The sequence below is a fragment of the Telopea speciosissima genome, chromosome 7, assembly GCF_018873765.1.
Source record: "Telopea speciosissima isolate NSW1024214 ecotype Mountain lineage chromosome 7, Tspe_v1, whole genome shotgun sequence".
NCBI classification, from domain to species: Eukaryota; Viridiplantae; Streptophyta; class Magnoliopsida; order Proteales; family Proteaceae; genus Telopea; species Telopea speciosissima.
The window spans coordinates 8,119,715-8,136,985 of record NC_057922.1 but is presented as its reverse complement, the minus strand read 5'-3'; the positions used below and the strand labels follow the sequence as shown (position 1 = coordinate 8,136,985).

Sequence of the window (17,271 nt, the reverse complement as noted above, 5' to 3'; positions counted from 1 at the left end):
AAAGACAAAGAGGCATTTATTGATTCTTTGTGTGCTTTTCTTTGCTTCTCTCTCTTGGTGTTCGTCACTTCGTCCTCTCCTGTGTCATTCCTTTTCATTAAAATGACAACGGCAGGGTAGGAGAGAGAGGCGCATATTTATAGTGTACGTTGGCAGTAGTTAGCCAGGGGTCCCAGGCGTCATGGTCTCATGCCTCATGGGATCAACTCTCCAACGTCACCAGGGAGGATGAAATAACATCTTACAAAAGAGTTCGGCAACGGCATTTTATGCAAGGGCAGTAAGGTCATTTTTTGAAGGAGAGAGATAGACACTAGGATGCTATCCTGCTAGGGCACCCTCCCAAACCAGGGTTTTAGTAATTGGTATCGTATAAGTATTGGTATTGGTATCAGCATTAATCTCTGCCAATATCGATTCGATACCAATCCAAATTGGTCTGAATCGATCATGTTTTCAAGTAGGTTTCCTATGAAATGACCAAAACACCCTTGTTTTGCTGGGCTGGACCCTCTAACTCTCGCCATGGCTGGAGGAGAGCCAAATTATAGAAAAGAGGCTAGCTAATTTAAATAAGATTTGGTAACCTTTTATGATCTAACATTCTTATAATTTCTTATGAAAAATATAACTAAAGGCCCCTTAGATGAAGCTAAAGTAAAATTTAATTCGCATATCTAATTATATTTTTAAGTTAATTATACTATGATTCTTAATCATTACACGAAAAAAAAATGATTTTCTATTAATTTTACTTCACTTCTAAACAAACAAGGGGCATAAAAAAATAGCTTGCTTTTAAAAAATTTGTGGAGTCCCATTGAACAGATGTTGTCTCAGCTTTTGTAAAGGAGATCAAGTAATTATTCATTTTGGTTAGATCACAAGTCACAATAATATGGTTGGGATCGAATAAAATACCATATCTGGGGGACTTTATTGACATGGCAAAAATATTGTCATATTAGTCATACATGGCTTATTATATTGTCAATTGGCAAATGTGTGCGTCTAACAATCAAATCATTAGGACAGTGGGGGCAAAGGGCTCCAGCTCAGCTTCAGGGGGTCCAACGCCCAGGGAGTGATGGTTTTAGTATAAGGTATCGGTAACTTGTAAAATCGATATTCTATAAAAATAAAAAATAAAAAACATGCAAAATCGATACGATACTGATACGGTATCGGCCTTGATCGGTTGTATCGAACAAAATTATTCTGGAATCTCCTTAAAAATTAGTTTTTTGACCATTTTACGCCTTGTTAGTATCGTGCTACTAATATGGTATCAGTTTCGCTGACTAGAAAAAATAGTATGTATCGCCCAATACGAGCGATACAATACCGATACTTAGAACCATGCAAGGAGTACCCAGGGAGGCCTCCAACGACGCTAGGCTGCTGGGCACGTCGGACACACATCCAAGTGTGCCCAGCAACCCAGCACCGTTGGATGCCTCACTAAGCACTCCCTGGGCGCTGGGGTCCCTAGAGAGGAGCCCAATGCGGGGAAAATGCTTCTCTGAATTTAGTTGTAGTTGTCGGCCACTGCCTAACGCAATGTAATTGTATTGCTCGTTGAAGCAGTTGTGAAGACTAAAGTGGCATTCTCTGATTGAGACCATAGTTAGCACATTTAAAAAATGAAAATGCACGTACAAGTTTTAAACGGTGTAAAATTTCAAGCGTCGAGGTCCTCTACTGCCGAGCTTTCCCTACTGCAAGGCGGTGAAAAGACCGGCCTACCCTTGCCTGAGTGGGGTAAGGCTGTCTTTATCGCCTTGCTGTGTTTGGGACGCACGACAGTAGGGGCAGCTCGGAACTAGAGGATCTGGATCCAAATTTCAAACGCTATGGTAAAAAAATGGTAAAAGAAAAACAGTAAAAAAACAAAACAGAGAGTATGGTTTTAAAACATGTAGATTAAAAAAAAGAAAGTATTATGTCCATATAAATTGAGGAATATTACTTGAATACATGTATTTAATGTTCCAAAACAACTATAATGGTTATTTTACAACTAATGGTAGTTACATGTAATCCTTGATACTCAAAGTTGAAGATAATATATACAATTACCATTTTTCATTAAGGGTATGTTTCTTCTTAAATAAGCTTAATCATCTAATTTGCAGAGTCTTTCTTGCTATAATTAATCATATTAGCATGGGATTCCCTACCCAAAGACATCGTTGGGTTGGATAGTGAAACACTCATTATAATCCTTTACTCCACAAGGTAGTGTAATATGCCTTTTCTTTTCCATGTTTTTTCATCTAAGAAATTGTATATCATGAAGTTAGACCTCCAAGATCTGTTGATAATAATTTTAAGGTGAGGGATCATTGGTTGGTATTTTGGATTCAAAATCATAATTTTAAGGGCATTTTGGACATTCATATTATAGAGGAAGCAATGAGCCAATGATTCCAACTACATAGTGTATTGGAGTCAGGATCACGGGCCTGGCTCTTGTGCATTCGGGCAGCCCAGCTGCATGTGCAGTGCTAGACTCAAGGCGGCGCACTTTGACCGCCTTACCTTTGCTCGGGCAAGGTGTTTGGGCAGAGGTAAGGTGGTCAAAGCGCGCCACCTTGAGCCTGGCACTGCACATGCAGCCCTACTGCCCGGATGCACAAGATCTTTTTTCGCAAGATCACTTGCACATGCAGTCAAGTGATGACACCACTACCCCTTCTATAAATGCTCTTTTTCATACTCTAAATGGCAATGGAACAGACAAGTACACGTACATGCAGATGATCCCCTCTCGGTGTATTGCTCCAAACCACGAATTCCCTTAATTGCATCTCCGAGCACAACCTTTCGTCTTGCCTATATCTTCAGATTCCCCTCTCTCTCTATAGTTGACTTTTGCTCTCCTCATCTGAAAGGAGAGATTGGGGACACCTTGCAACAGTAAATAGTCTTGATTGATGGAGACCACAAATATTGCCTATCACATAAGCTGTCTTCTTCAAAAAAAATTCACTTCATCACTTTTTCATGGTCTATGACTCTCTGAAGTGTAGACAGATGACACAGTAAAGATTGTTAAAATGTCTTCACCCCTCAAAACCAGCCAGAGTAGAGCAGACTAGCAGAATAAGTAGGAATTGGGATCCTGAAAAGTTTATTTTCTGATCCCAAATCCCATCTTGAAACAACTTGAACCATTAATAATGATTCTTGTTTATCAAACAATAAACTATTAATAATGATCTGATTAAGCCAGTCTTTTACACTGTTAGTTGCAGAAGAATATTGGATTTACACAGTCAATCCAGGTTGGAAAACTGTTTACAATTGGGTTTAGCAAATTCCTTCCATATTGTATAGTTTGAACTGTGAAGAGATCTAGCAAAACTTTGGAAATTAACCAAGGGCATCTCATGTTTATTATTTGCATATAATAATAATTAAGTAAAGAATTAGTGTAGATTGAAAAGCTGGTCGGTTCTGAAAAAGATGATTTTGAATTAGGAATTTAGGATAGTGGTTAGATTTGTTGTTGGATTTGTGTGTGCTCATCATCTTGGAGTCTTTCTTCTTTTTTTCTTTTTTCTTGTTTTTTTGTAGTTTTCAATGAAAGTCATTTTCTTTAGCTTTATTAGGTAAAGAATGTCTTCCCACTGCTTATTTTGTTTCCTTTTAACTTTGGCGTTTTCTTTCAGGCATTAATGTAGCTTCAAGGAGAAGGTGGAAGAGAAAGAGTAATCTCAAAAAAAATTACAGATTAGCCTTATTAGTTGTATTCAATCACAAGCTTTTAAATAGATTAATGACTTATAGAACCCTTCAGATGTCTAGACAAGATCAGTCACGCCCGATTCTGATCCAAATCTACTGATTCAAACAATCCAAATCCAATTTGCGAAACAATAATTAGGAGTAATATCTTTTCTTGGAGATCAAAGGAAAGATCGTTCATTGGAGGGTCACCCAAACTGGTCTTGTTTAAATGACAAAATAGAAGGAAGAAAAAGAACAAAAAAAGGCGTATCCCATGCATGAGGCTCCCGTCACTACGTGGGGTTTGAGGAGGGTCATAATGTGTGCAGCCTCACCCCCGCTTCACTGAGAGACTATTTACAGAGACTTGAACCCATGACCACTTGGTCACAATGGAACAACCTTACTGTTGCACCAAGGTCCATCCTCTAAGGAAGAAAAAGCAAAAGACAAGAATTCCTTGAAGCATCAAGTTTTGGATCATCCAAAAGACTATATTGGGTTTACAAGAAACTTCAGTAAATGGTTTTTTTTTTTTTATGATAATCAAATCAAATCTATAAATGGTCTTCAATGCTTTGGGAATGATGGAAGTCCCATAAATGTGAAGGACTGGTCTAGAAAATAATGTGAAGGAGTAAGATTTTAAACTTTTTGGATAGCTTTGGTAAAGAAAGCTGAAAGAAATGGTTATCCAATGCCCAAAAGAAGCTGAAATGGAGGATGTGATAGCCACCCAAGGAATAAGTGGAATAGAAGCAGGAAGCTATCTTTGGTAATTTGAAAAGAATCTTCTAAAGCACTCCCATTGAAGTCAAAAAGGTCAAGAAGGCAATAAAGTTTAGGAGTATCTAATGATGAAAGGAAAGAAGGAGTTCCAGAATTGGCCCCTTTGTTGTGGGAGTGATAAGTGATAGACTTGGAAGATGGAAAAGGGTTTTTAGCTCCCAAGTTCAAGTTGGTTATGGAGGGGGATACATAAGCCCAATAAGGTGTTGAGCCCATGCCTGAGCCTTGCCCATTATTGGGCCAAGCTTGGTTCAGGCAGGCCCAAGCTTAGCCCATTCTTCTACAAATATGGTTTATGGTTACTTGCAATCCCTTCTGAATGGTGAATGTTCCATCTGAACGATTGCGAGTCGTTTTGTTTGCATCCTATTGTTATGGACACTGCTTCATGTGCTAGTGTGTCCAGCTCAGCATCCGTGACGTAGACAATTAGTTAGATGTCATGTGATCAAGTTGTTAGTAGTCAGTTATTAGTTAGCTGTCTCTCTGATGTCCCTGTATATATAGAATTGTAAGTCCTTGTTAATTAATGAGAAAAAAGGTATTCAGTTCTTTACTCCTATAACACCATAACACCAAAGTCCATATATTCCCATAGGCCGAGTGGTAGCAGTGCTCGAATTATATATTAGTCTCAACTATTGATGTATTTATAGATTAATCTAGCCATCATCCAATAACAACGACTTGGCCCAAGCCAGTAAAAAGGGGATGACCTCAATATTTCACATAAATACGCCAAGGCTTGCCATGAGCCAACATGGCCCGAGATTAACGCCCACGTTGCACCTAATCAGGCGCGTGGGAAATTATGGATAGACGTTATCCCCCACATCTCTCCTAAACACTCTCACTCCACTCCGGGAATCCAGCTTTCCTATTAGGGCCCGATTCTACCCATCATCCACCATAAGTAAAGGAGGTAACACCCTACTATGATCATCTGCATTCTACTTTCATTATCTGTTGCTAAGGATTCTAACTTAAGCATCAGAGTGAGATCACGGGCGCAGTCCAGTCCTCTCTGCTAATCTAGTCTTGCAGGCACAGGATGCTCCGGTGACGTTTCTGACGCAACACTTCTCTTTCACAAAGGTGCGCAGGTGTAGACACCTGATTTTTGTCACCCCTCCTTGGTGATGATGACACATGGAGTACCGGCGACCTCTGTCTCAGATACCAAGAAATAATAAAATAAAAAATAGATTGCCTAAACCCCGGCCAATTGAGGTTGTGGCCTGGCAAGGGCAAAATAGGAAATCATAAAAAAGGAGAGGAGAAGAAGAAATAAACTTTAAGAGGGGGAAGGTAAAAAGGTCAAAATAGAAAAGAAAAAAGCAGAATGTGTGGACTTGGCCCATGGAACAGCCCATTGGTGCCAAATCCATAGAGAGATGCTACATGGCATCTAAAGGGAATTAACAAGAAAAAGGTGGGTAAAATGGGGAAAGCTTTAAAAGAAAATCAAAACCTAAAAGAAAGAAGGGGTAGAAGGGTAAAATACCTAAAACCCTAAAAAGAATGGGATATTTGTTTGAGAAGGTAAAACAGTAAAAAGTCTAGTTTTAAAAGAGAAAGAGGAGAGAATTATGGGGGAGGAGCCGTCATTCTCAAGGGAGGGAATTATCCAAAAGGAGAAAAACCAGAAAGTGAGGAGAGTGAGGGAGGCCGAGAGAATAAAATAGAAAAAACACAGAGAAAACAGAAGGAACAGTGAGAACGAAAGAAAAAACCAGAGAGGGGTCATCGTCTTTCTAGTAGGAAACCAGAGAGAGAAAAAATGCAGAGAGCAAAGGAGACAGAGAGTGAAAAAAGAGAGGAGAAAAGAGAGACAGAGAGGAGAGAGGATTAAGAAAGAAAAGAAACAGAAAGAAATGGAGGAACCCGTATGAGACAGTGAAGCCGAACTTCTCTGAGCCGGAGAAGACGCTCAGCTAGTGCAATTCTTCTTCTTCTTCTCGTTTTCATTTTTTTATTTTCTTCTCTTTTGCTCCTTACTTCAGCCATGGTTATCAGCCGTCAGTGGCCATTATGATCGCAACCCCAACAGAGCCCATCGGATCACCTCCATTGTCCTTCCATTTTCCAAACTCCTTTCACTCATCACCGAACCCATTACTCCCTAAACCCATCTGCTCACCGCCTCACCACCATCAATGAAACTCACTCACACCCCACCGTCCCATCTTCTTTTGTAACCATCCATAAACCTTTCTTTTTTCTTTTTGCTCCATCTCATCTCCACCGAACATCCATTTCCCATTTCATTTCAAAACCCACTTCCCTTCCCATTTTCTTTTTCAATCAGCCATTCACCATTACCTCACCCTCTCTTTCATCCCTGAAACTAATTCCCTTCGTCTCCTCTCAATCTCTCCTTCAATCAAAACCCAACTCCATCATTCAACCTCTGTTCTCTGGAACCTATAATTGATATGGATTGATTCGATTTGGGTTTACCTTCAGTTCAATCGAAGGGAGAAAAGGGCTTGAACAGCTTCAGGAAGTTCCATCGTCATCTGGGGTTCTACTCGGAGCAGACCTGCTTTCCATCGATGGTGCTGCATATTACAATTGCACTTTATTTCATTTGTTTTGTTTTTTTATTTTTTATTCTCTTATTGTTCTTGTAATTAAATCCCTTCCCCATATTAGATCCCAATCTGTAATAAAACCCCATCCCTTATGATCGAGTTCGAGGTTCTCACATTTGAAGGCTGAAGGCTGCAGAATAGAGGTGCCTCGACTTCTGCCGAGGCTGATTCATCCACAGGTAATTCCGTTTCATTCCTTTTCATTTTCTAATTCATTTCCATTACTATTCTGCTATGATTTATTTCTGTCCATGATTTACTCTTGCTTGAATGCATGAGTCATCCTTCCTTTTAATTCGTTGAATTTATTAGTGAAAGCCATGCCCTCATTTCCTTGCTTGATATTGATAAGTTCTACTGCTGTTACATGGTCCTCTCGGTTTTAAATAATTGGTCTATATTGTTCTGTTGTATTTGATTAACATTTGTTGCATGCTCCCTCTCCCTTGCCTGGAATACCCATTTATTTTTAATCAGAATGTTTTGATTTCTTAGCATCTTTGCAATGTTTGTGTTTGGATCTTCGACCCTCTGTTTCTTGATTATTTTTGTGTTTTTTGGAATGGCCGAAATAGCATGAACCTATTTTTGAATTAGGATTGGATGATGCATGATTTGGGGCCATGGGTTAAGCCAATCTGTTTTTTAAATTTGGTTAGAAAAATGTAGAGTTTCAGATTTCAAAATTGGTACGTCTTGGATTTGGCTGAATCACAGGGTTCATTTTAATGCCCATATATTAAAGTGATTAATTTTAGATTTGAACCGGCCCATTGGGAATGGGCACGGGCTTTTGGATAATGGTGATCATATTTTGGGCCTAAATCCAGGCTGGGCCTCCAACATTGATAAATCAATTAATTAAGAAATGGGTTTGAACTGAGGTTACAAGGCATTGATTTGGTTTGGTTCGGATTTTGGGGGTGGACCGCATCCCAATTTAAGCCCATAACCCGTCAATAGATTTAGGCCCATATTGATTTGGGGCCAATTGGCTTTGGCTTTGGCTTTGGTTTGGGCATCGGCCAATCAGCCAAGATTGGGCGGTGAGTGGAGAGGCTATAACCCACACTTGGGTTTGAGTGCATGTTACCGTCTACAGTGGGATCTCGGGGTTGTATCACTCGATGCCTTGTGGTCGGCCTTAGAATTGGAACATGTGAGAAGGAGTGAGAATGCCCCTCTAGTGGTCCGAGTTGAAACGTTACGCGTTGGGATCCCGTGGGACGTAAATACACGCTCTTTGGAATGGGAATTCGGCTAGCCTGTCATCTAGCCTGTAGTTGTTTAGGAATTCTTTTTTACTTGATATGAACAGGATTAGTAGGTTTGTATGTTTTAAACATATGAATGCCATGCATGCCATGTCTAGCCAAATTAGAATAATTTAGTTATGTATTGCATGTGCTGACATGATTAGATTGTACATATTCATTACTTTCAATTACTTGTTTAATCACTCCAAATACCTTAGCCTAGAATAATTTAGAAATTTGGTTTACGTTATAAACCCCTGTACATAGATACCTGGTCTTAGGTGCCCAGTTTAGGATGGCCTAGATCTAGAATAATTAGTTTTAGGGATTGCGAGTTAGCTTATGCAAACATGTGGTCAAAAGAAGGATGATCGGCTTCAGCCGGGCGGACTAGGTGCCTAACACCTTCCCAGTCTGTAACCTGACACTTCACCGATGATCTGGGCAGACCCCGACCTTATCCTTGAGTCATTAGTCGTTCTTCAGTGGAGAACATTTATGGGTCCTAGACCCTTTCTAGGTGGTGACTTCCTATTGACCCATTTAGCCCCTTAGGAGGGATCAGGGTCATTGCTTTAGGGTTCATCGGTGAGATTTGGTTCGCACATCGAGAACCAACCCCCTTGTCGGGGGAATTTGGATTTTTCGGAATCCATGGTTCTTACAGCAGGTCGAAGCAGAATGAAGGTGCACAGATTGGAGCACAAGGTGGTAGGGGGTGTATAGGCCGGAGGACAGGGGTGAGCACAGGTGGTGTGCAGGAGGGTTATGCTGGGTAGAGACACCGGTGCTCATTAAAGGCTCTGCGACACACCACCGTTGCTGGAATGAATGATACCCTCTGCAACCCACCCTCTGTTATTGCAATCACCCATCCCGCTGCACCTCTGCAATATCGACATAAGTCATCGGCTTCAATTTCATATCAAAACAACAATGCTGCCACAACATCAGCGCCTGACCCAAACACAACCTCCGACCAGCCCTGTTGCAGAGCCCAAGCAGGAACCCTCTTTTCTTTTGGTTCCATCGCAACTTGAATCAAGACATCTCCTACACAATCAAAGTCCCGGTGTGCTTTTTCAACAATTAATTTAAACCAAATTAGGGCATCGATTGGGGAACAAAGAAAGAAGCGAGTGTATATCATTCTCCCCCCACACCCCCACCCCCACTTTTCGTCTTCTACTCCTTTTTCACTCGCCCTCAAGTTCACACTCTCTCTATGATTTCCTCTAGGTCTTGCACTACCTGCAATGTTGCCGGAATTTGTAGTGTCTCGTGAAGAGTAAAGATTAGGAAAAATTAGTTAGGTTAGATTTGAATCGGTTAGATTTCCTCTCTCTCTCTCTCTCTCTCAAAATGGAAGTGATATTAAGAACTCAAAATCCATCGGAAATTTTGCGGTTTATTCCTAGAAGAATCCAATGGTTTCTTTCTAAATTTTGAGGTTTAATAAGAAGTCCAGTGGGACGCTTCGTCTCCGTCACCCATGTTGATGAAGATAAGAAAGAACTCAGTGACATCCCCTTGTGTCTTTTGTCTCTTCCACCTCTGCATACCACCTTTGCACACCATCTCTCCCACCTCTGCACACGATCTCCACTTCGTTTCTCCTTCATATTCGATATTGAAGAGGAGGTAACCGGTTGTCATTGTAACAGAAAGTAATAGGTTAAAGGCTTGTGAAATAATGAAAGGTTAGGATTAGCCTTGAAGTAGATCAATGGCTGACATCAAATGTTGCGCTGCGATCTTTTAGCCATTCCCATAAAAAGAAATAATGAAGAAAAGAACTGCAGCCCACCTAGAAATATTCATTAAAGGGGTTATACACACCATGAGTGAGAAATAATTAATATTGAATTAGACATAAGGGGTACGTAAATCAGAGTAAGTTGAAATGGTAAAGGGCATGTGATCAGAAATTGGGAATGGGATAGAGATAGTATGAGAAAGACCCAATTAAATAGGGTTAGAAATATTAGGTAGGACTGAAGAATCACTGAAATAGGGTTAGGGGGAATATGCTGAAAGAGACAGTTCATACTGGGCAAATTAGATGGAATTTTTTTTTTTGTCCTGTTCCCACATTGGCCCAGTTCCTCTCATAGAGAGGCAAAAATGACGTTTTACCCTCTCTTGAACAGTGTGTTCGATCCAAATTAAATGGACAAGAATCAACCCTTACTGATATAAATCACGTGGTTGGGTTTGTGCTGCACATTCTTCATCAGGATTGGCCCACATTAGCCGACAATTTGGAATCACACATTAAAAAAAAAATTAAATAAATAAAAAGAGAGGTAATTTGATGGTAGCTCATGGGTGAACTCTTAATCATGGGTGAAGGAAAACTTTCTCTTATACATTTTGAGTAGGTATTTTTTTGTGGGGGGAGTGTGGCCCCTGTGTGTACACGAGGTCAATGAGAACACATGCACATTGGCATTATGGTGGCAAGATTTCCACCTTTCATGGGGATGGGGCAGTCATTTTAGGAGGCTGGATCAGGATTATCATATACGAAATACATTCTCATACGCAGAATCTAGTGTACAGGAATGGTTCTCGTACGAAAACCTGAACCATGGCAGTAAACTCTCCCACATAGAACTTTCATCCGTGTATTTTACATTTTATACAGAAAATGAGTTTTCTTTTAAAAAAGAATAAACACTTTATACAAGAAATGAGTTTTCTTCATCATTAATTAAGTTAAAAGTCAAGCTTGTGGATAAGGTATTAAGGAGGAAACCATATCATTTTCAGGGCGTCATTGCTGATGGTAGATATAACATTATCTCATTTAGAAACGATATAGGATATGAGAATGTGATCGAAGACCCACCAAAGTTACAATCTTTCGATTTTTGTAATTTTGACTTCTTGTACTTAGTTTAATTAGCATTTGATGCCCTTCTATAAATGGATAAAGAAAAATCTAATCATCCATCCATGCATGGCTTCTCGCTAATTAAATAAGTGGCCCCTCTTATAACTAATAAAAGAAAGGGAGAAGGTTGGGTAAGTCGCCTGTTTGCTGTAACGGTGTGCACCAATGGGAGCGCATGATACATGGGGGTAAGGGGGTCATGTGCCCAGACTTTTACCCCCAAAAAATATTATTTGTGAATCCTTAATATGTTCTTTCTTCTCATTCTCGAGTGAGGAGGAAATGAGGCTAATATTGAAGACACTGAACATAAATTCTAGGGTTTTGTTTAGTTATAGACCAAAATTATAGTCTATGAATTGTATATGGCTTAATAAAAAAAAACAAAAAAAAAACTAGACTCGGTGAATTATAACTCAAGAAAAAATGTGGAGTCAATGAAAACTAGGATTGACTCAGACCTAGTCTGGTCATTTCTTAAACTTAGGCGAGTCTTTATGATTCTTAAAAAATGAGTTTTTTGATCATTTTACCCCTTGTCTGTACTGTGTTACTGATTCAGTAACGACACGGTATCAATATTGATGACTAGCAAAATTGGTATGTATCGCCCATACCAAATGATACGATACCAATACTTAGAACCATGTTTGTAACCGATACGATATGGACCGATACCTCAAACCATGTTTTCTCCTGACCCGGGCTTAATGACCTTTTTGAAAAATCAAACGTGTGTTTCAAGCTTTCAGCAAATCATCCAACGAGATGTGTACCATTCATAGCCAAAACTTTGAGAAAGATCTTTCAATACAGTTGGGTCTGGATTAATATCCAACAGCCTACTAATTTAATTGTTAGGAGGAATGAAAGCTATGCTTTGGCTTACAACTGCCTTTCCTTTGGAATCAAAAGCACAGTAGCACACCCTAAACATGACCAATAATAATCTCTGAGTCAGTTTCTTCCTTGCAGTAACATCAGCCATTGATGACCTTATCCCCAGCTGCCTTTAATAAGATAAAAAATGAGTTCAATGCCATCTAAAGTCTCTGCAACTATTTATAGCACTACTTACTCTTTCATGTTTGCCCACACACTTGATCATCTACACAAAGGAGAGTAGAGGCCTTTACAATATCTTCTTTTATTTTCCATTTCCCAAAATCCATGGAGGTATTGTTTCATTACCATTTTCTTTCATTTTGTATTTTTATCTGTTTTATCCCCTAATTAGAGATGATCATAATTTCATGAATTTCTAAACTAAGTTTAGACACATGGATGGAAGGAGAGAGGAGGGGGGGGGGAGACGGATCTTTATCCCCTTAATTTGTCTGTCCCTCAATTTCCTCAATTCCATCTAATAGGGGGACAAAAATGACCACCTTACCCCCTGCCCGAACACACTGCCCGAAGTGGAGTCCACCTCCCTCTATTAGAGGAAATTGAGGAAATTGACAGGCAGACAAATTGAGGTGATATTTTTCCGGGGGGAGACTGCATGCATGAGTCTGCAATCCTTAAGTTCTTATTTGTCCCAAGGGAGATAAACAGTTTAGCCGGCTCCTGGCAAGGAGGGTCCTATCCTTGACGCGTAAGATAGTCTGGTTCATTTTCGATCCATGGATTTAGGAATAGTGTTGTCCTTCATCCATGACTTTATCGCATTCTGATATCATTTAATATGAGTGGTGGGTGGATGAAATTTCCAATCTTCCATGAATGTAAACAATAAAAGTTGTTAGGTCTTTCATGTTTTGTGACTTTTGTCTTCCCGCCATATGTTGTTTATGAGAAAAGGTTTGGCACACCACCCGTGTATTATAAACTAGCACCCACTCTGTCTATCTGTCTCTCCCCCCCCCCTGCCCCATTTGAAATGACCCAGTTGCCCCTCCTGTATGATACTCCATCCCGCACCATAATTGTTGCGACCACTAACTTACCATATGCAAGAGGTGTGCCTATCCCTCTCCCGTTGTTTTTATATAAAGTACACTCAAAGGGATACAACTTTCATGCCTTGAGATAAATCCAGTTGCAATTGCACGACCACCTAAATTTTTCTTGAAGTTTTGGGATGTGTAGGCATGGTGTGATGAATAACACTGGTCTTGATAAACATCGACCGGATGAAAATTTGGGAGTTTAACAACCAGACTCTATACCATATTAACTTCCTAAGGGTGTTGGTCCAATATACTAGGGGATCTTGATCCTCTACCGCTGGGCAGCCGAGTGGCCATTGTGCGGCCTCACACAGGCAGAGGGGAAATGACTGCCCCCACTGCCCGAGCACTCTCCCCAGGTGGGATCCATGCCCTGCCTGTGTGAGGCCGCACAACGGCCACTCGGCTGCCTGGCCATAAAGGATCCAAATTGATATACTAATTTTCGTCCTCCCATCTTTTCATATACAGTTTTTTTAATAAAAACTCTATATAAAAAGAAACTCAGAAAACTAGAAATTGGAACGGGCTTTGATTAGCCAGTCGTAGATGGTTAAATTAAACCATAAATGCTTCTTTTCTAATTTGTATCTTTTAAGTCGTTGCTCATGTGTGTTTTGATCTACTGTGGCAGCTAAAGATGGATGGATTGAGCATAAATGAAGGAATAATTAGGATAAAGAAGACCGAACCCGTTTTAATCCGACCGGCCGGAGAAACTAATGATGGTTTCTATTTCCTTTCGAACCTTGATCAGAACGTTGCAACCATTATCCAAACATTTTACTGCTTCAAGACTGATGAAGAGAACACAAAGAGTACTGAGATCGTCTATGAAGTGATCAAAGAAGCACTGTCTAAGGTTTTGGTTAAATTCTATCCACTTGCAGGGATTTTAACGATCAATTCCGAAGGAAAACTGATTGTCCAGTGTACAAACAAAGGTGTACCCTTTGTTGAAGCTGTTGCAGACAATGAGATTGAAGCTTTAGGGGATATAACAATTCCTGATCCTATGACATTAGGGAAGCTCGTGTATACTGTTTCTGGAGCTGAAAACATTTTACAGATGCCACTTTTGACAGCACAGGTTTGTTGTACATTTACAAACATATATTGAAATCCTCTCCACTTCCCTAAATGTGCAGTGCTATGCAGTTCGAGGCTGAGAGCTCGATTGACCTAGTTTTTCTTTTTCACACTACATTTTTAGGGAATTGGAGAGGATTTTTTTTCTTCTTTTGCATGCATGCGATTACAAAATATACATATCTTTCATCACGTGCATGGCTGGTGATGGGCCACGTAGAGTGAAAAAATCAAGAGGGGACAATATCTTAAATGAGAAAGTTTACCTCCACATTTTTTTTGTAATAAAGTTTTCCTCAACCTTTTTCGGTAAAGACAAAGCATAAACATTTAGGGTCATAAATGCTCTGCCCACTATGATATGAAGTTGATAATTCCCACCATTGGTCCCTGGTACCTTTTGCGAAATTTTTTCTTGTCCTGTTCCCTGCCCGGTACAATGATCTAGTTCCTCTCATAGGGAGGCAAAAATGACGTTTTAACCTCCCTCGGGCAGTGTGTTCGGATAGGGGGTTAGGTCGTCATTTTTCTTCTCCTATGAGAGAAACTGGACCATTGTACAGGGCAGGGAACAGGAGACGATAATGATCCTACCTTTTGCACACCATTAGAGACCTCGGTCCTTGACCATGGGTGGAGGAAAACTGCCTGCTATCTTCAAAACTTGTGATAGGAAGAAATTCTTATAGGAATATATTTGGTGTATACAAGCATGGTTACATTGAGATTGAGTCTGTAACCAAGATAAAAATCCTCTTCAATTCTTTAACCTCAGAGTGTGGTCCAGTTCGGGGTCTGGAGCTCGACACATGGAAGATTCTAAATTCAATAGTGCCGAGCTCAATTGACCCAGTTTTTTTTTTTTTGAGCAAGCTTGGCACCGTTGAATTTAGCATCTTCCACATGTCGAGCTTCAGACCCCGAACTGCACCACACCCAGCGAGAGGATCTTTATCAGACAACAAGCAATTTTGAATATGATGTCATTAAAGTTTTAGTTATGGTGTGTAATACCATTTTTGTTCCTTATAGTAGAAGACCACCCTGGGCCTGCAATTTTGTCTAGTTACTCTCTATGTTTGGCAAAACCCTTCTTCTTAAAAAGAAAAACTTGTGGCACCATCGATATCAGTCTCGGCCGATATTTATCCGGATTGGTCCGAATCGGTATTGATTGGACGGATTCACCCCTGTTTTTCTTCAAAATTTGATTTTTTTGACAGCTGGTAGACCTACAGTTTTTAAAACTTCATTTGTTCTTTTTTTGGTTTTATTACCAGGTGACAAGGTTCAAATGTGGAGGGTTTGTGCTTGGCATAACAATAAATCACTGCATGGTTGATGGGATATCTGCAATGGAGTTTGTGAATTCATGGGCTGAAATTGCCAGAGGAATACCCCTCACTGTCCCTCCATTCCTAGACAGATACATATTAAGATCTAAACAATCTCCCAAGATTGAATTCACCCACAATGAATTCAAAGAGATGAATGATGTATCCAACATGGTTACCCTTTATCAAGAAGAGCAAATGCTTTATAAATCCTTTCTTTTTGACTCTGACAAGCTAGAACATTTGAAGAAAATGGCCATGGAGGATGGGAGCAGCAGCATAAAGAGCTGCACAAGTTTCACAGCACTAACAGCTTTAGTGTGGAGAGCCAGAAGTAAGGCTCTTAAGATGAAACCAAATCAACAAACCAAGCTTCTCTTTGCTGTAGATGGAAGGTCAAAGCTAAACCCACCACTGCCAAAGGGATACTTTGGTAATGGAATTGTTCTCACATGTTGTCTTTGCAGTGCTGGAGAGTTGATTGAGAAGCCATTATCCTTTGCAGTTCAATTGGTGCAAGAAGCAATCAGTTTAGTGAATGATAACTATATTAGGTCTACCATAGATTACTTTGAAGTAACAAGACAAAGGCCTTCCTTGACAGCTACTGTGTTGATCACTACATGGACTAAACTGGATTTTGATACTACAGATTTTGGGTGGGGGAAACCAACACAGTCAGGTTGTGTAACATTGCCTGAAAAAGAAGTTGTTTTGTTCCTTTCTCATGGAAGAGGCAAGAAGGGCATGAATCTGTTGTTGGGTCTTCCAGTAACTGCAATGAAGATCTTTGAAGAACTAATGCTAGTGTAATTTATAGGCAAAAAGTGTTATGTGCATAGCCCTAATAGGCATGATATGATAATGTTCATAGGGTTGGCAAAAGAAAAAAATATATAGTATTATGAAAACAAGGTCTTATGTACCTCTAGTAGCTATTGTTACCTTTTTATATACGTAAAAAAAAGTTTAAAAAAAGAGAGAGAGAGAGAGAGAGAGAGAAAGGTTGTTATATATTATTATTAAAAAGGAAACTTTCTATGTATTTCTTTTACCTATCTAAGTTATTAAGCTTTCATCTCAAAACCAATTGGTTCAAAGTGGGGTGACCTATTGTAGGTCTTATACTTGATAGTTAGAGCATCCACAACCGATGTGGGATTATTACCTCAATATAAGTGATTGGTAAGTTGCAACTTAGTTGCTATGGCCTGTCAAGAAACTCCTTAGCAGCCATGTCTAATTAGTAGGTGCATGAATCCAAGGCAGACAAGGCCGGCCAAACCATGTTCGACCGAAATTGACCTCTTATTCTGTTCAATCAAAGTGCCCAAAAACATAATCAAAATGGTCAGAAACTGAACAAAGAAGGGGAATCAGCCCCCCCCTTTGGTTTAATGCATGCTCTGGTCTTAAAACCATATGGGTTAGTAGATAGGTAGCTCTTGAATAGGTCATTTGTCAAATTTGATGATCAGTATCAAATTCTCAAACATAAAGGTCTCTATGTTTGAGACTTTTCTCTTTTTCCTTCGATGGTCCTTATTCTTCAAATAAGATAGATTTCTTTCGCTAATACATAATAATGAATTGAATTGAAAATTAACACATTACTAGAAAATATGGACA

The 17,271-nt window shown here is 39.8% G+C and overlaps 1 protein-coding gene across 1 annotated transcript; it reads left to right on the top strand.

Moving 5' to 3' along the window:
• The first annotated feature begins 12,398 nt into the window (after nucleotides 1-12,398).
• Nucleotides 12,399-16,463, top strand: LOC122667066 (omega-hydroxypalmitate O-feruloyl transferase-like). The gene is made up of 3 exons (XM_043863247.1): nucleotides 12,399-12,443; nucleotides 13,854-14,309; nucleotides 15,589-16,463. Exons 1-3 carry the CDS (start codon nucleotides 12,438-12,440, stop codon nucleotides 16,453-16,455), a joined length of 1,329 nt encoding a protein of 442 aa, XP_043719182.1. The 5' UTR covers nucleotides 12,399-12,437; the 3' UTR covers nucleotides 16,456-16,463.
• The last annotated feature ends 808 nt before the right edge of the window (nucleotides 16,464-17,271 follow it).